We start from the raw sequence: 22,593 nt of genomic DNA, 5'->3' as shown, positions 1-22,593 counted from the left end.
GCCTCAAATAGACTAATGAATAAGGTTAGAGAAATGTGGAGTTGTGGACAAATGGTAGAATGAATTGCAAGCTGGCTTCAAGACAGAAAACAGAATAGAAATAAAGTGTAGCTATTCAGATGGCAGAAGGTGGGAAGTGGTGTTCCACAAGGATCAGTGCTGGGACCACTGCTGTCTACAATTTACATTAATGATTTACACAATTTCCAAAATTACAGATGACACCAAATTGCAAGGCGGGGGGGGGGGGGGGGGGGGGGGGGGGGGTGGGAATGGTGGTGGTGGGCGGGCATGGCAGAGTCAATATTTGAGAACTGCAACAAATTACAGGAAAACATTAAGAAACTTGCAGAATGAGCAAATAATTGGCAAATGAAGTTTATCACAGATAAATGTGAGGTAGCACATTTTGGTATGACGACTAGGGAAGTCACATTACTTGGAAGGTGCAATTCTAGGTGTGATAGGGATCTCAGAGTACAAATACAGCAATCACTAAAAGTTGCACCACAGGTTAGCAAGGGCATTTTAAAAAAAGCAAACCAAGCACAAGGCTTTATTTCTAGATGAATGGAATTAAAAAAGTAGGGAAGTTATGCTAAACCTGTATCAAACCTTGGCTAGACCACACTTAAGAGTACTGCGTGCAGTTCTGGTTGCCATATTATAAAAAGGAGAGGCACTGCAGAGGGTGCAGAGGAGATTTACAAGGATGTACATACACACACATTTCTGGTATATCAGGAAAGGATCAATAAGCTGGGTCTTTTTTCTCGATGCAAGAGAGGTTTGTAAAATTACAAAAGAGTAGATAGAGAGAATGTTTCCACTTATGGGAAGAGCATTATTGCAGGCCATCAATACAAGATAGTCACCAAGAAATCCAGTAAGGAATTCAGAAGAAACTTCTTTACCCAAACAGTGGTGAGAAAATGAAACACTATCACAGGGAGTAGATGAAGCAGGGTATAGATGCATTTAAAGGAGAAGCTAGACAAGCATAAGGAAGAAGGGAATAATCGATTTAGAGGAGGAAAGATGGGAGGAGGCTCGAGTGCAGCATAAACGCCAGCATGGAATGGTTGGGCTGAATGGCCTATTTGAGTATTGTACACATGTATTAACCTATTAACTTGATGGCAGATGACATTTAATGCAGGGAAGTGTGAAAGCTTTTTTTTGGAAGGAAAAATGAGGAGAGGCAGTATAAATTAAATGGTTAAGTTTTAAATGGGGTGGAGGAAGAGAGACCTGGGGGGTTTACATGCACAAATCTTGCATGAAGGTTGATACAACTGTTAAAAAGCCTATGGATCCTAGACAGAAGCACAGTGTATAAAGGAATTGATAGTAAACCTTTATAAATCATTGGTTAAACCTCAGCTAGAGTACTGTATCCCATTCGAGGCATCACGCTTTAGAAAGGATGTCAAAACCTTGAAAGTGTACAGGAAATTTACCAGAATGGGACCAGGGATGAGGGAATTTAGTTATATTGAGACACCAGAGGGTTGGGATTGTTCTGCTGAGAACAATGTATGTTATGTGGAGATTTAATAAAGGTGTTCAAAATTATGAGGGGTGTTGAATGATAGTAGATATAGAGGAACAGTTTTCACTGGCAGAAGCATCAGTAACCAGTAGACGCAGATATAAGATAACGCAAAAAAAAGGCAAGTGAAGGTGAGCAATTTAAAAAAAAACAAGGATGACAATCTGGAATGCATTGTCTGAAAGAGTGGTGGAAGCAGATTCAATAGTAATTAATCAAATGGAAACCTTTGCAGTGCTATGGGGTAAGAGCAGGGGAGTGGAACAAAGAACAGTACAGCACAGGAACAGGCCATTCGGCCCTCCAAGCCTGCGCCGATCTTGATGCCTGCCGAAACTAACACCTTCTGCACTTCCGGGGCCCATATCCCTCTATTCCCTTCCTATTCATATATTTGTCAAGATGTCTCTTAAACGTCGCTATCCTATCTGCTTCCACCACCTCCCCTGGCAGCAAGTTCCAGGCAACCACCCTCTGTGTAAAGAACTTGCCTCACACATCCCCTCTAAACTTTGCCCCTCTCACCTTAAACCTATGACCCCTAGTAACTGACTCTTCCACCCTGGGAAAAAGCTTCTGACTATCCACTCTGTCCATGCCACTCATAACTTTGTAAACCTCTATCATGTCGCCCCTCCACCTCCGTCGTTCCAGTGAAAACAATCCGAGTTTTTCCAACCTCTCCTCATAGCTAATGCCCTCCAGACCAGGCAACATCCTGGTAAACCTCCTCTGTACTCTCTCCAAAGCCTCCACGTCCTTCTGGTAGTGTGGCAACCAGAATTGCACGCAATATTCTAAGTGTGGCCTAACTAATTGGATAGCTGTTTCAGAGAGCTGGCACAAGCACGAGGGGCTGAATAGCATCCTGCTATTCTCTGAAGTAGCTTTATGATCAAATTATCAACTTTTTTTTTTATATATAAAAAGACCATACCCATATTTCATTTATTTCATCAATAAACATGGATTTCATTAAAGTATATACATACCAAGGGGCAACAAATTCAATCAACACAGTGTCTCTGTCTGCAATGAAGGAATCATAATTTGCATCTGTCAAAACCAAAACTCCATTTTCTTCCTTGACTGACTCATCATCATCGTCTTCTTCCTCATCACTCCATTCTTCCTCTTCTCCATCAGTTTCTAGAAATAGTAAAAACACTTAATTGCTGTGTAAGGGTACAAAATATACATTTTAAAATGGTATGTGCCCAACTTCAGCTTAAAAACTAATTTTTATTTCCAACATTTTTATATATATTTGCGCATATATATATGCGCAGTCATTAAAAACATTTTAAAATTCAAATGGCCACACAGTACTTAATCCTTGTGACTATAATGAAACAAAAAGCATGCTGAGCAATTGGGGAGGGCAGGAGCCACTGTACAGGGAAAATTTGGTTTTGAAAATAAATCCAAGGGCACCTCCATAACACCATGGCAAACTGCTTACTCAACGTCCACAACCCCGACATGGTCATCAAACCTGCAGACAAGGGTGGTGCTGTTGTTGTATGGCGTACCGACCTCTACCTTGCAGAAGCTCAATGCCAACTCATGGACACTTCTTCCTACCTCCCTCTGGACGATGACCCCACCACCGAACATCAAGCCACCGTCCAAAGGATTGTCACTGACCTCATCTCCTCTGGAGATCTTCCCTCTACAGCTTCCAACCTCATAGTTCCGCAACCCCGGATAGCCCGCTTCTACCTCCTTCCCAAAATCCACAAACGGGACTATCCCGGCAGACCCATTGTGTCAGCCTGCTCCTGCCCCACTGAACTTATTTCTTCTTATCTAGACTCTATCTTTTCTCCGCTGGTCCAGTCTCTTCCCACCTACATCCGTGACTCTTCTGACGCCCTACGTCATTTTGACAATTTCCAGTTCCCTGGTCCCAACCACCTCCTCTTCTCCATGGACGTCCAATCGCTCTACACCTCCATCCCCCACCAGGATGGTTTGAGGGCTCTCTGCTTCTTCCTGGAACAGAGGCCCAACCAGTCCCCATCCACCACCACCCTCCTCCGCCTGGCTGAACTTGTTCTCACATTGAACAACTTCTCCTTCAACTCCACGCACTTCCTTCAAGTAAAAGGTGTCGCTATGGGTACCCGCATGGGTCCTAGTTATGCCTGTCTTTTTGTGGGATATGTCGAGCATTCTTTGTTCCAGTCCTACTCAGGACCCCTCCCCCAACTCTTTTTCCGGTACATCCGTTTCCTGCTCCCGCCCCGAACTGGAAAACTTTATCAACTTTGCTTTCAATTTACACCCTTCTCTCACCTTTACATGGTCCATCTCTGACACTTTCCTTCCCTTCCTCGACTTCTGTCTCCATCTCTGGGGATAGGTTGTCTACTAATATCCATTACAAGCCCACCGACTCTCACAGCTACCTCGACTACACTTCTTCACACCCTACCTCCTGTAAAGATTCCATTCCATTCTCCCAGTTTCTCCGTCTCCGACGCATCTGCTCTGATGATGCCACCTTCCATGACGGTGCTTCTGATATGACCTCCTTTTTCCTCAACCGAGGATTTCCCCCCCACTGTGGTTGACAGGGCCCTCAACCGTGTCCGGCCCATTCCCCGCACCTCTACCCTCACCCTCCCTCCCAGAACCGTGACAGGGTTCCCCTCATCCTAACTTTCCACCCCATCAGCCTCCATATCCAAAGGATCATCCTCCGCCATTTCCGCCACCTCCAGCGTGATGCCATTACCAGTTGCATCTTCCCCTCCCTTCCCGTCAGCATTCCGAAGGGATCGTTCCCTCCGCGACACCCTGCTCCACTCCACCATTACCCCCACCACCTCGTCCCCGTCCCAGGGCACCTTCCCCTGCAATTGCAGGAGGTGTAATACCTGCCCATTTACCTCCTCTCTCCTCCCTATCCCAGGCCCTAAACACTCCTTTCAGGTGAAGCAGCGATTTACTTGTACTTCTTTCAATGTAGTATACGGTATTCGCTGCTCAGTGTGGTCTCCTCTACATTGGGGAGACCAAGAGCAGACTGGGTGAACGCTTTGCAGAACACCTCTGCTCAGTCCGCAAGCAGGACCCCGAGCTTCCGGTTGCTTGCCATTTCAACACTCCGCCCTGCTCTCATGCTCACATCTCTGTCCTGGGATTGCTGCAGTGTTCCAGTGAACATCAACGCAAGCTCGAGGAACAGCATCTCATTTACTGATTAGGCACACTACAGCCTGCCGGACTGAACATTGAGTTCAATAATTTCAGAGCATGACAGCCCCCCATTTTACTTTCATTTTTAGTTATTTTTTCTTTTTTTTTTTAAAAAAACATTCTTTTTTACATTTTTTACAATTTTTTTTTGCATTTATTTCATTTCATCTTAGTTTGTTCAGTTTGCTTACCCACTTTTTTTTTCAGGTTTGCACTTGCTGTTGTTCAATATTCAGTGCATTAACACTTAATCTGTACTAATGCTTTGTCTTTCAACACACCATTAACATATTGTTTGCCTTTGCTCCGTAACCTTTTGGTCAGCTATGTGGCCTGGTCCAATCTACACCTCCTTTGTTCTCTTGCCACACCCCCACCTCACTTGCTTATAACCTGTGACTTTTCTAATATTTGTCAGTTCTGAAGAAGGGTCACTGACCCGAAACGTTAACTCTGCTTCTCTTTTCACAGATGCTGCCAGACCTGCTGAGTGGTTCCAGCATTTCTTGTTTTTATTCCACAACTCAATGATCACTGTATACAGCAACTCATCGCTTTTGGTTTTGAAGAATGCGAGGAATAGTTGGTAACTTTCTACCAGTTGTCAACCCTTAAATTGTTTACAAAATTTTATTATTGTATCATGGTTATTATTTGTAGACGTAACAAAACAGGCAGCCTAATAAAAAATTAAGTATGTCCACCACCCCCCACCCCCAAACTTTTCTCTTCTGCTTGGAACTGTATCCCTATCCTCCAGAAGAGTTGCATCTTTATCACATCTGAAATCAATCCTACTCTCCCCAGTGTCTATAGAAGCATTAGCTCCAATATGGTCAAATATTGATCAGGAGGAAAAATGCTAAGACCAATCGTAGAAATTCAATTGCAGCCGAAACATAAAATCGGCTAAACTCAGTACTGACCAGAAACTGAACCTGCAGTCTTAAATGTTTTAATTTTGCACAGAAGTAAAACATCCTGCCTTTTCCCTCTAGGCCTATAGGGAAGCCCAAGAATAAGTTTCTGTTGGAACGTAGCAATTTATTGAATGTTGTTGGATTCAAGAAATGGACATTTCCATCTGGACTAAGATGACAATATCCACGTGTTTGGGGAAAAGATAAATATTACCAACTGTATGCTTCATAGTGTGGAGGTGGGACGGCTGGAGGGGTACGAAGGAAGAAATTAATTTCAGTATAGTAATCCAATTTTTATGTTCATAAAATCATAGGACAGACATGGAAGGCATTTTTCTCCAACCATCACTGCGTAAAAGGACTTTTAAATTTTCAGTGTACTAGTTTAAACCCATGTCACCTTATTTGACTTTTGCACTACGTGGTTGAACCTTAATGCTTGCAGAACAACTAGGATTTCCCGCGCCCCGAGAACAAATGACAAAGTAGAACAAAAAAGCTGCAGCTTTAAAAAAAAATTATTGGAAGCGAGCATCACTGGCAAGGCCAGCATTTGGTGGTGAACTGCTTTCTTGAATTGCTGCAGTCTGGGTGGTGTAGGTACACCCAGAATGCTGTTAGAGAGGGAATTCCAGGAACAGTGATATTTCAAGTCAGAATGGTGACTGATTTGGAGAGAGACTTGAAAGCGGTGGTGTTCCACGTGTCTGCTGCCCTTATCCTTCTAGGTGGTACAGGTTGTGGGTTCGGAAGGTGCTGTTGAAGGAGCCTTGGTGAGTTGCTGCAATGCATCTGGTGAATGGTACACACTGCTGCCACTGTGTGCTGATGGTGGAGGGAGTTAATTTTTAAGGTGGTAGATGGGGTGCCAATCAAGTTGGCTGCTTGATCTTGGATGATGTCAAGCTTCAAGTGTCGTTGGAGCTGCACTCATCCAGGCAAGTGGAGAGTATTCCATCACACTCCTGACTTGTAGATAGTAGACAGGCTTTGGAAAGTTAGGTGTTGACTTGCATGCCGCAGAATTCCAGCCTCTGATCTGCCGTGGTAGCTACAGTATTTATATGGTTGGTCCAGTTAAATTCCTGGTCAATAGTAACCTCAAGCATGTTGATGGCGGGGTATTCAGTGATGGTAATGCTGTCATCAAGGGCAGATGGTCAGATTTTCTCATGTTGGAGATGGTCACTGCCACTTATCAGCCCAAGCCTGAATGTTGTTCAGGTCTTGCTGCATACACGTATGGACTGAGGAATTGCAAATGGTATTGAACATTGGCATTTGCACATCATTTAAAATTTCAGATACATTTCAAAAATACAAGTGTCCAGGTCCTCCCCACTTCACATGTTTAATGCCTGGTTTGACACTGCATGGAATGTTAATCTACCATATTGTCAAACTCAAGAGGAAGATTTCCTCCTGCAGTCTTTTGAATTAACTAAAATTTTAGCAAAGCTAAAGTCTTCTGTAAACGTATACCAATGAGAGAAAACACTTGGCTGAAGACACCTAAAACCAAGATAGGAATAGTAGGCCTATAGGTTTAACAGTTCAATGCTAACTTATGACTTCAAACCTTTCAACAATACAACAACGCTGCAGCCATCTTGCCACTTTCATCGAAGGTAGGTACTAATCCAGCATTACAACTCATCAGATAATAGAATGTGTTAGTAAATGTTAAAGCCACTACAGTTAATCCCCCAATACAAGTTTTCCAGACTCAGAGGATTTCACAACCTATAGGGTGGGACAAGCCAAAGACTGTTAAAGCTTACAGGTTCCTAGGCTTAAGCAGATTAGACAACAACTTACAAAAGGAATTAGAGCAATTTGCAAAGTTAAGATGACCAGAGGAGTGGAACTAATTGTACAGCTCTTTCAAAAGAGCTGGCATAGCCATAATAGGTCTCTTCTGTGCTATATGATTTTGATTCTATGATATTCACTGGAGGTGACATTGAGGCATGATATATGTACATATTTATCTATTATTCCCTTTTGTGCTCATGAAAACTGAGGGCAGCCAATGGTCAGGAATGGAATTCTTCCCACTTCAGACACCCACTGATGGATATGGTAACAGTGGTTACTGGATTAGTAATCCAGATGCCTGAACTGATGACCTAGAGACAAATTCTAATCTCACCGTGGCAGTTTGTGAATTTGAATTCAATTAATGTGGAAAGAAAAACAAACTTGCATCAGTAACAGCCATGAAGCTATCAGACTGTTGTAAAATCTAGTTCCTGGCTGGGCCTATATGCAACTCCACACACAGCAATATGGCTGAGTCTCAACTACCCTCAGATGTCACAGCGAGCCACTTAGTTGAATCAAACCACTACAAAACACGTACAAGAATAAAAACCAGATGGAACATCTTGCATCAGAGATTAAAACTTGACAAAAAGCATACCTAGCCTTCTCAAACCCTCACCAACATCTGAACACTTGTGAACAAAATTAGGGGAACTGCTCCACAGACTAATCAAGGAACAGCCTGACAGTCAACCTCTAGTATCATATCAACACCAGAGACTCCTTGACAGCATCCTAAATGCAGGACAGATGTACCAGAGTGGCAGTCAGGAAAGAGTGGGTCTGGGAGTCCTCAGCAGCGACTCTGGACCCCATGAAGTCGCACAGATCAGGTCAGGCATGGACAAGAAAACCTCCTGCTGATTACCACCTACCTCAGCTAATGAATCAGTGTTCCTCCACATTGACCACCACTTGGAAGAATCACTGAAGGTAGCAAGGGCACAGAATGGGTGGAGGACAACATCCATCACCAAAAGAACCTTGCCACCACCACTGATGGAGCTGGTCATACCTGAAGGACATAGGTGAGAGAACTAACATGAGGGAATAACTTACTTCACCTTGTTCTCCCCAATCTAACTGTCGCAGATGCATCTGTCCATGACTTATTTGTAGGTGCAATCTCCGCACAGTCTTTATGACGCAAAGTCCCGTCTTCACACTGAGGACACCCTGCATTGTGTTGTGTGGCACTACTACCTTGCTAAATTGAATAGATTCAGAATAGGTTCCCACCATCACAATCTAGTCTTCAGCCAATGTGATTTACTCCACACGATAAAAAAAAAAGTCCGAGTACTGTTATGACCAGGTGAGAGGGGTCTAGGGGTTCCCTCTCAGCCTTTGCCTGGTTTAATTTGAAGAAAAACACCACGTTTTAGCTCCTCCTTAGTGACTCCTTGTTCATCACTTTCTAATTGTAAGGCAAAGAAATCAATTTGGACAGTTTTTCTTAGATTTTTAAACAAGAAAGGTGGAAATTTATTAATCTTAAACTCTAACCCGGTTAACGATTATTAATATGCAACGCGATAAACACACGCAGATAGAGACAGAAAAAGTAGAAGGAATAAAGGGGAAAAGATTGAGGCAATATCTGGTAGTTATAGTCTTTAAAATTCAATGTGGAGTCTTTGGTTGCCAGTCAGTCCTGCTGTTCGTTGGGGCCCAGTTTATGCTTCAACTTGTTTCGAGGTCGGAGTCTTCTCTCTCTCTCGGGGTTCACGTCTTCCGTGGGTCCATTGGCCTGGGAAAAAGCGGAGCGAGAGCGGCTTCCTCACTCCAGCTTCAGTTTCAACTGCTTTGTGCCTTTCTCTGTGGCACAATTCAAAAAACCCCAGACTGCTCAGCAGGTCAATCATATGGACTGGTTTGACCACTTGTGTGTGGATTCTGTCATCTTAACAGTCATCCTGGAATGTGAGCTTCTTCACCTTCAATGTCTGGTGATCACAGTCCATTTTGGGTTAAGTGATCGAGGGAATAGTCCTTTGTCTCTCTAAGCACTGTTTTAGTATGCAAATGTTTTTCCAGCCAAGTGTCTGGTGACTTTTTAACAAGTCCTTTCTTCACTTCTGTAACAGTTTAAAATCAATGTTCTTATGACAAAATTAATGTGCCTCATTCTTGGCAGGTGGGGTCTGCATGACAGTATGCTGAATAAAAAAAAAAAAAAAAAAAAAAAAATCGCAGAAGGTTGGTCTGCAGGTACAGCAAGTAATTAGGAAGGCAAATGGAATTTTGTCCTTCATTGCTAAAGGGATTGAGTTTAAAAGCAGAGAGGTTATGTTGCAGCTGTATAAGGTACTGGTGAGGCCGCACCTGGAGTACTGTGTGCAGTTTTGGTCTCCTTACTGGAGAAAGGATATACTGGCACTGGAGAGGGTTCAGAGGAGGTTCACTAGGTTGATTCCAGAGTTGAGGGGGTTGGCTTATGAGGAGAGACTGAGTAGATTGGGATTATATTCATTGGAGTTCAGAAGAATGCAGGGGGATCTTATAGAAACATATAAAATCATGAAGGGAATAGATAAGATACAAGTAGAGAGGATGTTTCCACTGGCAGGTGAAGCTAGGACAAGAGGGCATAGCCTCAAGATTAGAGGGAGCAGATTTAGGACTGAATTAAGAAGGAACCTCTTCACCCAGAGGGTTGTTAATCTATGGAATTCCTTGCCCAGTGAAGTAGTTGATGCTTCTTCAGTAAACGTCTTTAAAGCTAAGGTAGATATCTTTTTGAACAATAAAGGAATTAAGGGATACGGTGGGAGCACGGGTAAGTGGATCTGAGTCCACGAAAATATCAGCCATGATCTTATTGAATGGCGGAGCAGGCTCGAGGGGCCGGACGGCCTACTCCTGCTCCTAGTTCTTATGATCTTATGAAAAACCATGGGTCCTGACAACAACCCAGCAGTAGTGCTGAAGACTTGCACTTCAGAACTAGCCATACCTCTAGTCAAGCTGTTCCAGTTCATCTACAATACTAAAGCCTACCTGACAATGTGGAAAATTGCCCAGGTATATCCTGTCCGCAAAAAAGCAGGACAAATTCAATCCAGTCAGTTACTGCCCCATCAGGCTACTCTCGATCAGCAAAGTGATGGAAGGGGTTGTTGACAGGGCTATCAAGCTGGACTTACACAGCAATAACCTGCTCACTGATACTCAGTTTGGGTTCTACCAGGGTCACAACTCCAGACCTCATAACACCTTTGGTCCAAACATGGACAAAACGGCTGAATTTCAGAGGCGAGGTAAAAGTGACTGCCCTTGACATCAAGCAGCCTAAATAAATTTGAAGTAAAGGGGAATCGGGGGAAAACCTCACTGGTTGGGAAATCATACCTAGCACAAAGGAGGATGGGTGCAATAATTGGAGATCAATCATCTCAACCCCAGAACATTACCCTAAGGACCTCCTGCAGCAATGTCCAAGGCCTAATCATCTTCAGTTTGCTTCATCAATGACCTTCCCTCCATCATAAGATCAGAAGTGGGGATGTTTGCTGATAAATGCACAATGTTCAGCACTATTTGTGACTCGATACTGAAGCAGCCCGTGTCCAGATGCAGCAAGACCTGGACAACATCCAGGCTTGGGCTGATAAGTGCCAGGCAATGACTATTTTTTGACATTCAATGGGATTACCATCGCTGAATCCCCCACTAACATCCTGGGGGTTACCACTGACCACAAACTGAACCAAAACAGTGTACTTCTCCAGAACCACCTCAGCTCTGCTTCTCGTATTGACTTGGAAATATATTGCCATTTCTTCACTGTCACTTGGCCAAAATCTTGGAACTCCCTCCCCAACAGCACTGTTGGTGCACCTACACCCCAAGGACTGCAGCAGCTCACCACCTTCTCAAGAGCAATTAGGGATGGGCAATAAATGCTAGCCTAACTAGTGATACCCACATCACATGAACGAAAATAATTCCTCAGATACTGAAGCAGTCCATGCCAGCATGCAACAATACCTGGACAACGTTCAGGCTTGGGCTGATAAGTGGCAAGTCACATTTGCAGTACACAAGGCACAGGCCAAGACCATCTCCCCTTGGTGTTCACAGCATTACCATATTGAATTTCCCACTATCAATATCCTGAGGGTTACCATTGATCAGGAACTTAAGGGGGCCAGCTGGGAATTCTGCAGCCAGCAAGTCAACTCCTGACTCCCCAAAGCCTGTCTACCCATCTACAAGGCACAAGTCAGGAGTGTGATGAAATGCTCTCCACTTGCCTGGATGAGTGCAGTTCCAACACCACAAGAAGTTTGACACCATTCAGGACAAAGCAGCCAGCTTGATTGGCACCCTATCCACCACCTTATGAATATTCACTGCCTCCACAGCTGCAGTTTGTACCAGCTCCAAGATGCACACCTCCTTCCAAACCCACAAACCTGTGTCATCTAGAAGGGCATAAACAGAACGTGCATAGGAATGCCAGAAACTCGAATTAAGCTACTTTTTATGCTCTGTTAGCAGCACTCTTATTTTTGAATCAATGTTATTATGGGCTTAAACTGCACTATCATTTGTGCAAATAATCCAGGCCTCCCTGAAGGAATGCTATATTGTCATGAGCGAGATAAAACAAGGTCTCATCCACCTGCTCAGGCGGACATAAGGACTGGGTGGCATTATTCAAAGAGGAACAGGGAGCTCCCCTGGTGTCTTGGCCAACATTCACTAATTTTCTGTTTGTGGGCATTTGCTGTGGCAATTGGCAGCTGCATTTATTTATTGACACTTCACAAGTGATCCATCATTGTCAAGTGCTTTGGGTTTCCTGGAGGAAATGTAGGGTGCTAACTAAATGCAAGTTCTTAAAACAAGTATCTACTAAAATTAGTATGACAATGCATGCTGCTATTGTCCTAATCTGGCTAGCACAGAAATATCAGCTCACTCCGCACTGAGTGCTGTTGGAGGGTACAGAGCATGAAGGGAGTTTGGTAAGTGAGTGGATTTTAAGGGTTAATCTCTCAAAGTCTAGTTTTTGTTTTGTTTACATTGAACAATTAATTGAAATTCTTCTTTAAGAGTTAAGTTAGGTTTTTACAGTTTAAACAGGGGTATACAAGCTCTGAAGCTGTAGCTAGTTAATTAGGTAGCTAGCTTAAACTGGTTTCTGAGCTCTAGCAGAGCTGACAGCATTGTTTTCAGATTATAAATTCAGAGGACTTGCAGTGCTGCTTGTCTGCACGGAGTGCTGCTGGAGGGCAGTGCGTGTGAAGAAGGGAGTGTAGTAAGTCAGGGAGTTGGGTAAGAAGGGGAACTATAAATTAAGAAAAAGTAAATTTGACTGCACTCAATCGGAACAGTGCAAATTAGCCGGGCTATAAACAGCATGAATCAGTGAGACCAGTGGGGTTCGCTGTTGCCGGTAACCAGTCAGAGCCCGCATTCAGAAAGAGAGAGAAAAAAAAAAAAGGTGTGACATCATGGAAGCAGGTAGGTGATTAAGCTGCAATACTCGCCAGTCAGGGAGTGTCAACAACTGGCAGATTTTAAAAAAAGTATGAATAATAAGGAACGAGTAGTTGGTGAGCATTTATTTTTTAAAGTAAGGTTTATTTTAAACTAGCGAATTGTATTGATTAGTAGTAGGATTTATCAGTACTATTAAGGTATTATTAATAGTTCTAAGGTGTTTTAGTATTGGTAACTTTAAAAAAAAACAGTAGCAAAGGGTCAACTAATAAATAAAGGTATGGCAGGGTTGCTTCAACCTCAAGAGTGCACCTCCTGTGCTATGTGGGAGCTCCAGGATGCTTCCCGTATCCTAGATAACCATTTGTGCAGGAAGTGTAGTCAATTGAAGCAGCTCGAGCTCCAGGCTTTGGAACTTGAGCAGCAGCTGGCGACACTGTGGCGCATTCATACAGATGAGAGCTACGTGGATAGGATGTGGTCACCCCACAGCTGAAGATTATGCAGGGAGAGGGGCAATGGGCGACCGCCAGGCAGTCAAAGAAACATGCAGGTTGTGCAGGAGACCCCAGATTACCTGCTGGAGAGCAAGATACATTCAGTGCTGAATGCTGACGAGAGTGATGGTTCATCTGGGGAATGCTGCCAGAGACAAGGCCATGGGTGGCTCAGCTGCACAGGGGAGTACAGGGAAGACTGGAACAGCCATAGTGATAGATGATTCAATAGTCAGGGGAACAGACAAGCATTTCTGTGGCCTCAGACATGAATCCAGGATGGTGTGTTGCCTCCCTGGTGCAAGGGTCAAGGATGTCACTGAGCGGCTGCAGAGCATCCTGGGGGGGGGGGGGGGGGGGGGGGGGGAAAAGAGAGGGTGAACAGCCAGCAGTTGTGGTTCACATCGGAAGTAACAACATAGGTAGAAAGAGGGATGTGGTCCTGCAGAAAGTTAGGTGAGCTAGGTAAGAAATTAGCAAGCAGGGCCTCAAAAGTAGTAATCTCGTCATGCAGTCCCCCACCTGCCAAGAATAAGGCATATTCATTTTGTCATATGAATATTGATTTTAAACTGTTACTGGAGTGAAGAAAGGACTTGTTAAAGGAAAACCACCAGACACTTGGCTTGAAAAACATTTTTGCACACTAACAGAGTGCTTGGAGGGACAAAGGGGTTATTCCCTGCTCCAATTTAACCCACAATGGATTTTGAGCACCAGATATTGTGTGTAAGAAGAGACATTCCAGGGTCGACTAAGACAAGAGAATCCACAAACAGACGTGGTCAAACCAGCTAGGCACATGACTAATCTGCTTGGCAACCTGGGTTTTTCTGAATTGTACAAAGAGTTTGAACTGAGAGACTGCAGAATGCTCCTGGACTGAAGACCTCTCCTGTCGGTCTGCTCCCATCTCTTTCTCACAGAACTCTAAATCCACTGAAGACATGAACCCCAAGAGAGAAATGTCCCCTACAGCAAACAAGGTTTAAGAAGAACACTGGGCACCAACGAAAAGCAAGATATACCTACAATCAAGGACTCTACAGTGAACTTGAAGAACCTTAACAAAAACTCTTCAGATATTGCCTCAAACTTTTCTACTTTATTTCTTCTGCTCTTTTCTGTCTCTATCTGCATGTGTGTTTATCACATATGCATGGGCGTGTCGTGTATCTGTAGGCGTTAACCGAATTAGAGTTTAGGTTGAATAAAGTTCTTTGAACCTAAGAAAACCTGTTTGGCTAGTTTCTTTGCCTTATAATTGGAAGTTAGTGAACAAGGATTCACTAAAAGGAGCGTTAAAAATTAAACCTTGTTACGGTAAGACCACGTGAAGGCTGAGAGGGAACCCTAGACCCCTTTCTCACCTGGTTGTAACAGAAATTTGGGTGCTACCGTCCTGAATTTTACCCACAAACGAGAGAAATTGGAAGTGGGAAGCCAAATTGTTCTCAAACAAAAAAAAAAGCACAATTTCAATACATGTTTTCTTGTGGTTGTGTGTGTTTGAATACTAACATGTCTGTGACTGAAGCTAGTAGCTCCAAGTCAGGACGAAGTAACTTGGGATAAGTTAAAAGCACTGTCTATGGAGGAGCTGAGGAAAATGGCTGAGCAGCATGGGATCACTGTACGTGGCAAGGCGAGGAAGTCTGAACTCCTAAGGCTAGTGGCCAACCATTTTTCCCTGGAAGCTGAAGAAGCAGAAACAGGGTTAGAGGTAGACTCCGACAGGGTATTTGAGTGAGAGGGAGAGTGAAAAGAAAGAGCCTTCCAGAAAGAATAAGAAAAAGACGAGAGAGGGAGAGGGAAAGAATGAATATTCCAGAAGGAATGCCAAAAAAAAAAGAGTTGAAGTGGCTCGAGTTAACTCGGGGGCGACAGAGTAACCCCAGTGAAAGCATGGCCAATATGGAGGAGTGTAATTCAGGGCTGGGTACAAAAGTATTAAAACTAGCTCAACTAATCCCAAACTTCAATGAGGAAGATGTAGAAGAATTTTTGTGTCCTTTGAGAAACTGGCAAGGCAGCTAAAATGGCCAGCTTAGACTTGGCCTCTTATTACAAAACAAGCTAACCGGAAAAGGCCATGAGGTTTATTCCCTGGTGCCAGATGAGAGTTCATCAAATTGCAGACAGTAGAAGCACCCCACTAGAGTTGCTAACAGCATTTACAGGAACTTGTAGAGACAAAGACAGACCTCTAGGGGGCAGAGAAACAGAGGGCGATGTCTCACCTAGTCGGTGCCACAGGGGGGTGCAATAGAGTCTGCACAAATAGCTGCAGGCAGGAGTGTCCTCTAGGACAAGGGGGGGGGGGGGGGGGGGAGATGAGCAAAGAATCCTCCCCCACAGTCCAAAAGAGAGATCCACCCATCCCCTGAAATAAAAGCCTTTGCATGACTCATCAAAGCACTGAAAGAAAGAGTTCAGGATAGACCAGCCAATGACTGACTTTCCTGGAAAAAAGATTCCAACTCAGGGCTAAGTGTCTCAAAGACACCCTAGGCAGTCATGGTCCCACATGGCAGACTGGTTCATAAAATAAAATCCCACGGGATCCAGGGAACTGCAGCAAGGTGGATACAAAATTGGCTCAGTGGTTAGCACCGCAGCCTCACAGCTCCAGCAACCCGGGTTCAGTTCTGGGTACTGCCTGTGCGGAGTTTGCAAGTTCTCTCTGTGACCGCGTGGGTTTCCACTGGGTGCTCCGGTTTCCTCCCACAGCCAAAGACCTGCAGGTTGATAGGTAAATTCACCTTTGTAAATTGCCCCTACTGTAGGTAGGTGGTAGGAGAATGGTGGGGACGTGGTAAGGAATATGGGATTAATGTAGGATTAGTATAAATGGGTGGTTGTTGGTCGGCACAGACAGTGGGCCGAAGGGCCTGTTTCAGTGCTGTATCTTTAAATAAAAAAATTAAAAAGGGGTAACTGTTGACGGGTGTTTTTGCGACAGGAGGGCAGTTTCCAGTGGTGTTCCGCAGGGTTCAGTATTGGGTCCCCTGCTTTTTGTGGTACAGATTAACAATTTGGACAATTTGGGAAACCCTCAACTCATTCAAAAGGAGTCTGGATATGCACCTCAAGTGCCATAATCTGCAGGGCTATGGACCAAATGCTGGAAGGTGGGATTAGAATGGGTGGAGTGTTTTTCGGCTGGCACAGACATGATAGGCCAAGTGGCCTCTTTCTGTGCCGTAAACTTTCTATCATTCACTTCACTCACCAGATTATTCTTGCTGTACAGAATTGGGTACACTGGTTTCTTTTGAAACTTCTAATGGAGTATCAAATGTCCATTTGATTGACACAGTGTATGTCAGAGGAGTAATAAGCATTGAAATTAGAGTGGTGAATGAAACTGCAAGGTCATGTGTGCTGTATGCACTTTAGGGGAAAAAAGACACAGCAATTTATTTAACAGAAAAAGGGTGTTCAAAATAATGCTCAGAAACAGTGAATTTAGGTCAGAAAAAGGGGAAACTTACTGAGTGGATTGTTAGGAATGCACTGTACTGTAGGAATAAGGTGCCATTAAATGTATGAATGAAGGTCATCAACTTTCCAAATTTGAGTCGGGCATTCAACTAGGACAGTCTGAGCAGGAATCTACTGAAATCACGAAAGGACTAATTTCTAAAAAGGCTTTCGAGGATATATACACAAGGAAGAATGCAATAATGCCTATGGCGATAACCGTTAAGAAAGGAAATGCCTGGGAACTAGTGACCATAATGTAATTTTCAGGGTAGAGATGACAACAGAACAAAACAGAAGCCTATTAGGAAGCTTAGTTTTAGATGAAGTAAAAGAGTAAGCAGAAGGTATGCAAACATTAAAATGTGAAGAAATAATTCGATGAAAGGAACTGGGAACACACAAGGAGGATTTCAAACATAAAATAGTGAAAGCAGTTTATTCTTGGAATACATCATGGGTGAATTAAGAATAAATCCTGTATGGACTGGAGACTGGATAGCATTGGGAAGGAAAGCGTTTAGGAAAAAGATGTGAAGACAAGCTAAGCGTGGAGAACATGATGAAATACTTAAAGAACATGAGCTAAATGCAGTTACAACAGATCGAAGCCACAAACAATGCATACAGATGTTGTTGGGCCTCTTAAAAAAAAAAGTGGTTAAGTGAAAACAGTGAAGTTGCTGAAATAATAAATCACCACTTTGCAACAGTGTCTACAAATGATCTAAGGGGAGAAATGTCAAACTTGCAACAGCAAACATCAACTAGAAACCTGTAAAATTATGAGGGGACATGTTTAGAGATGAACGTAAATAAGACCCTGTGACAACTTTCATGTTGGAGTTCCGAAAGAATTCAAAAATATTTTAAATAAAAAAGGGCAGTAAGGACGAATGATCAAATTAAACCTATAAGCCTGCTCTCACTTGACAAATTATTTGAAACTGGGGAAGGATTAGCGATAGTCAACTTAGCTTAGGGGTAGCAGGCTGTGCTTAACCAAACCATTAGATTTCTTTGAAAGTGGTTAAGGCCCCAGTAGATACAGGCAAGACAGTGAATATTTTATAACTGGATATCAAACACATTTGATATTGTCCCACGATTAACTACAGCATGGACTAGATTAGAAATAGGTCGCTCACTAAACAGGAAACTGCAATGCACGGTGAAGAATCCGAGCAGCAGCCAGTTGTCTAAATTATGCGATTGGGAATGGTGCTGGGCCCACTATGGATTATGAAACGGTGTCCATGGTGCATCAATTGGTAGGCAATATCAAACTGGAAGCAGTGAGAAATGATCAATGCAAAAGGATCTTCTCGTTCTTTAAATTACAGCCAAGAAGTTTTTAGTGGAGGATGTAAAGGGAAATATGCTTATGGTGTTGCAACAGGAAAAAATGTGGAGCTTTGGTCGACAGGCCACTGGATACAGCTGTGCAGTGCTCAAGGAGGCAGTTAGGGAAGAAAATGATTTGTAACGTACAGACACATGTATAACTTAAGAGGAATAATTCTGAAGTTATGTCCAATCTTAAGTGATACTAGACAGAGTTTTGGTTTCTCTTAATTTAAAAATATTAAAGTTATTGGAAATAGTTCAAAGGAAACAATTAGATTACAGAACCAAGGAATGAGCTGAGCAGAGGCTACATGACCTGGGACTTCTCAGATGACAGATGTGATTTAAAGCACTGGGGCTTGACAGACTATTTGGCAAGGCTTAAGCAATTAGAGAAAAGTCTTTAATTCATACCCCATTCCAAAAGGAAATCAGAATGGGCATCCCTGCCTTCTTTCTTCCCCCTTTTTTGCATTGACCATATAACAATCAGCAACAAACACAGGGACAAATTCAGACATTGAAACCTTGCAGGCAGGTTGGACTGAGCACAAGATAAAACTATATTATGTCACATTTGCTATATGACCAACCCTACTCCTTGCTTGTTGCCAGTCATCCAACTCAAGACATTTAACCAATTTTTAGGTTACAAATTTCTTTACCCCTTAAATAAATCTATTATCTTTTGCTGTGTACTCTCATGTAAACAGAGAACATTTTGCTTGCTGAAAGCACAAAAAACCTTTAAAGCAAATTTATAAAATTTATGTTCCTATTTCATACATCAGGAATATTTATCACAGAATTATTACAGCGCAGGAAGCCGCCATTCGACCAATCGTGTCCGCACTGGCTCTCTGAAAGCCATTCCCTCAGTTCCATTCCCCTGCCTTCTCCCCGTAACCCTGCACATTCTTCTTTTTCATACAAGTCTAATTCTCTTTTGAATGCTTCAACTGAACCTGCCTCCACCACACATTCAGGCAGAGCATTCCAGACCGTAACCACTCGCCGCGTGAAAACATTTTTCCTCATGTCATTTTTGCTTCTCTTACCAATACTTTAAATTTGCACCCTCTCGTTCTGAGTGGGAACAGTTTCTCTCGATCTGCTCTGTCCAGACCCCTCATGTTTAAATGATATTGGTGATCAAAGTAAGGTAATTAAGCAACAAGCACCGTCACTGATGCAAATACAGAGTAAAGGCCCTTCTATTCTTTAGGACCACTTCAATGCTCCCAAAGCTAATTTCAAAAAAACATCCAGCAGGGATGAATTTCACCCAGTCAACTTTGCCCAAATTCAAATCCAGGTCCCAAATGCTTAGTCAGCCACTACAGCCATCAAGTTACCTCTAAAGCATCTCAATTGTCATTACTTATCAAATTTGAGAATCTAACTTATTTGGAAAGGTTATTTAATCAAATTAAAACATTGACAAATAAACTTAAAACATTGGACAGATGTTCAAAAAGTACTTCAACATTAATCAGATAATAAAACAACTTTATTCTCTTCCTGGTCTTTAATCATATGGTTACTTCAGAGCCACCCTATGTTCCACGTGTGCTAATTTCACAAATAATTGCAAGTCAGAGTAACCAGATCACTACCCCTATGCTTGGTAGTATAGTTCGAACAAGTTACTTTATGCTTTAGTAGGTAAAGTTAGTAGACATGCAATTAAATTGAACAGAAAGCGCTCTCTTAGCGCACACACACACATCTAATCCTTTCGGAATATGTCAACATATTGCACTGTGCCTATAACGTGAAGTTTTGTTCATACAACGCAGAAGAAATTCTCGTTTTCTGCCGGCATTAGCTGAAAAGGGTCACTTTTATTACTTGGACGGAGGGTCTGTGGGGTGACTTCAAAGCCAACCCCCGGTGCCTGTAGGTGTCGCACCGTTTGAATACCCGGAACCATGTCAGGACAGAGTCCAAATGAAACCTCAAAATGCCCCTGAGCTTTGCATGGTCAGTGGCTGGATTAGGCCAGGCCGGGCAGCGGCTACCTGGGGAGGTGATGGAACCGTAAACACAGAGGTCTGCTTACCCGCTTTTTCCTGGGCCAGCGCGATCAGGACGAGCTGTGCCAGGAGGAGCAGCAGCGACACTTTCTTCAGCTCCATTCGACCTCAGTGCGGTCCCAGACCCCGTGCGTTCAGACCAGGAGGAGCTCGAATCGTGCGTGCACGCGTCCTCAAGCTCCGTTTCTCGCGCTCCAATGGTTCCCTTTCAACTCTGCGCCTCGCGCACTCTAACCATCCCCCACTCTTTGTCTCGCGGGTAAAACCATAGACGTCTTTATTTTTTTCCCCGTTTCTTGTCTTTCATTCGATAGGCTTCTCTGAGTTGCCCGTTTCCTATTGGTCAGCCACGCCGTCCAATGGGACGGTGCCACTCGGTGCGTCAGGGAGGCGGTGCTGCCGGAGCAGAGCGCCACGCGGGTGTCGGTGAGTGGCGGAGGATCGGGGCTTGGGTGGGACAGAGGTGCACTGAATTTAAGGGTGAATCTTGCAGGTTATGGGTGTGGATGAATAATTACCGAGTCGCAGGAATTTATTAAAATTTTTTCAGCCAACAGCTTAGGTAGTGTAACGTTCTAGTGATACATTTAATTCTTGACTTGTCTGATATATTAAGAAATAAGTACAGGTGCAAAATCGGATTTCCAATATTATTTATTCAGTACATGTTGGTAGATAGGTCACACTGCAAATTCCTGCATTGCAATAATAGACTTAGGTGAGTTTAATTTAGCATGTATATATTAATGGCTTAGATGAAGGGAGGGAATGTAATGTATTACTGATGATACAACGTTACATGGAAAAGCAAAATGTGCAGAGACAGAGGTTACAAAGGGAATAGACAGATTGAGTTCCACGTGGTACATAACCTAGTTACTGCCAAAAGCCTTTATTTACAGATCACGACATCTGAGTGCACGTGTATGGCATGCCAGTGTACAAAAGTATTTATCCAAGCATCGCCTTTTCATAAAAAAAAGTCTGATCTTCTTTGTGCTTTAAGGTGTTCAGGTCAAAGAACAAAGAACAGTACAGCACAGGAACAGGCCATTCGGCCCTCCAAGCCTGCGCCGATCTTGATGCCTGTCTAAAGTAAAACCTTCTGTACTTCAGGGGTCCGTATCCCTCTATTCCCATCCTATTCATGTATTTGTCAAGATGCCTCTTAAACGTCGCTATTGTACCTGCTTCCATCACCTCCCCCGGCAGCAAGTTCCAGACACTCACCACCCTCTGTGTAAAGAACTTGCCTCGCACATCCCCTCTAAACTTTGCCCCTCGCACCTTAAACCTATGTCCCCTAATAACTGACTCTTCCACCCTGGGAAAAAGCTTCTGACTATCCACTCTGTCCATGCCACTCATAACTTTGTAAACCTCTATCATGTCGCCCCTCCACCTCCGTCGTTCCAGTGAAAACAATCGGACTTTATACAACCTCTCCTCATAGCTTATGCCCTCCAGACCAGGCAACATGCTGGTAAACCTCTTCTGTACCCTCTCTAAAGCCTCCACATCCTTCTGGTAGTGTGGCGACCAGAATTGCACGCAATATTCTAAGTGTGGGTAACTAAGGTACTGTACAGCTGCAGCATGATTTGCCAATTTTTATACTCTATGCCCCGACCGATGAAGGCAAGCATGCTGTATGCCTTCTTGACTACCTTATCCACCTGCGTTGCCACTTTCAGTGACCTGTGGACCTGTACGCCCAGATCTCTCTGCCTGTCAATACTCCTAAGGGTTCTGCCATTTACTGTATACTTCCCACCTGCATTAGATCTTCCAAAATGCATTACCTTATATTTGTCCGGATTAAACTCCATCTGCCATTTCTTCGCCCAAGTCTCCAACCGATCTGTATCCTGCTGTATCCTCTGACAATCCTCATCACTATCTGCAACTCCACCAACCTTTATGTCATCTGCAAACTTACTAATCAGACCAGCTACGTTTTCCTCCAAATCATTTTATATACTACAAACAGCAAAGGTCCCAGCACTGATCCCTGCGGAACACCACTAGTCACAGCCCTCCATTCAGAAAAGCACCCTTACACTGCAACCCTCTGTCTTCTATGACTGAGCCAGTTCTGTATCCATCTTGCCAGCTCACCTCTGATCCCGTGTGACTTCACCTTTTGTACCAGTCTGCCATGAGGGACCTTGTCAAAGTCTTTACTGAAGTCCATATAGACAACATCCACTGCCCTTCCTTCATCAATCATCTTCGTCACTTCCTCAAAAAACTCGATCAAGTTAGCGAGACATGAC

General features: G+C 43.5%; 1 protein-coding gene across 1 annotated transcript in view; it reads right to left on the bottom strand.

Moving 5' to 3' along the window:
• The window catches only part of pdia4 (protein disulfide isomerase family A, member 4), a 41,855-nt gene extending 21,229 nt beyond the window's left edge, over nt 1-20,626 (bottom strand). Inside the window, exons 1-2 of the mRNA XM_068011362.1 lie at nt 20,344-20,626; nt 2,545-2,701 (exon numbers count right to left, since the gene is read on the bottom strand). Of these exons, the coding sequence (XP_067867463.1) occupies nt 2,545-2,701; nt 20,344-20,419 (233 nt within the window). The 5' untranslated portion in view covers nt 20,420-20,626. The remainder of the gene's footprint in view (nt 1-2,544; nt 2,702-20,343) is intronic.
• Between the last annotated feature and the right edge of the window lie 1,967 nt (nt 20,627-22,593).

Source organism: Heterodontus francisci, chromosome 2 (genome assembly GCF_036365525.1).
Source record: "Heterodontus francisci isolate sHetFra1 chromosome 2, sHetFra1.hap1, whole genome shotgun sequence".
In the NCBI taxonomy this organism is placed as follows: Eukaryota; Metazoa; Chordata; class Chondrichthyes; order Heterodontiformes; family Heterodontidae; genus Heterodontus; species Heterodontus francisci.
The sequence above is the reverse complement of the archived record's forward strand: the minus strand, read 5'-3'. Positions and strand labels throughout refer to the sequence as shown.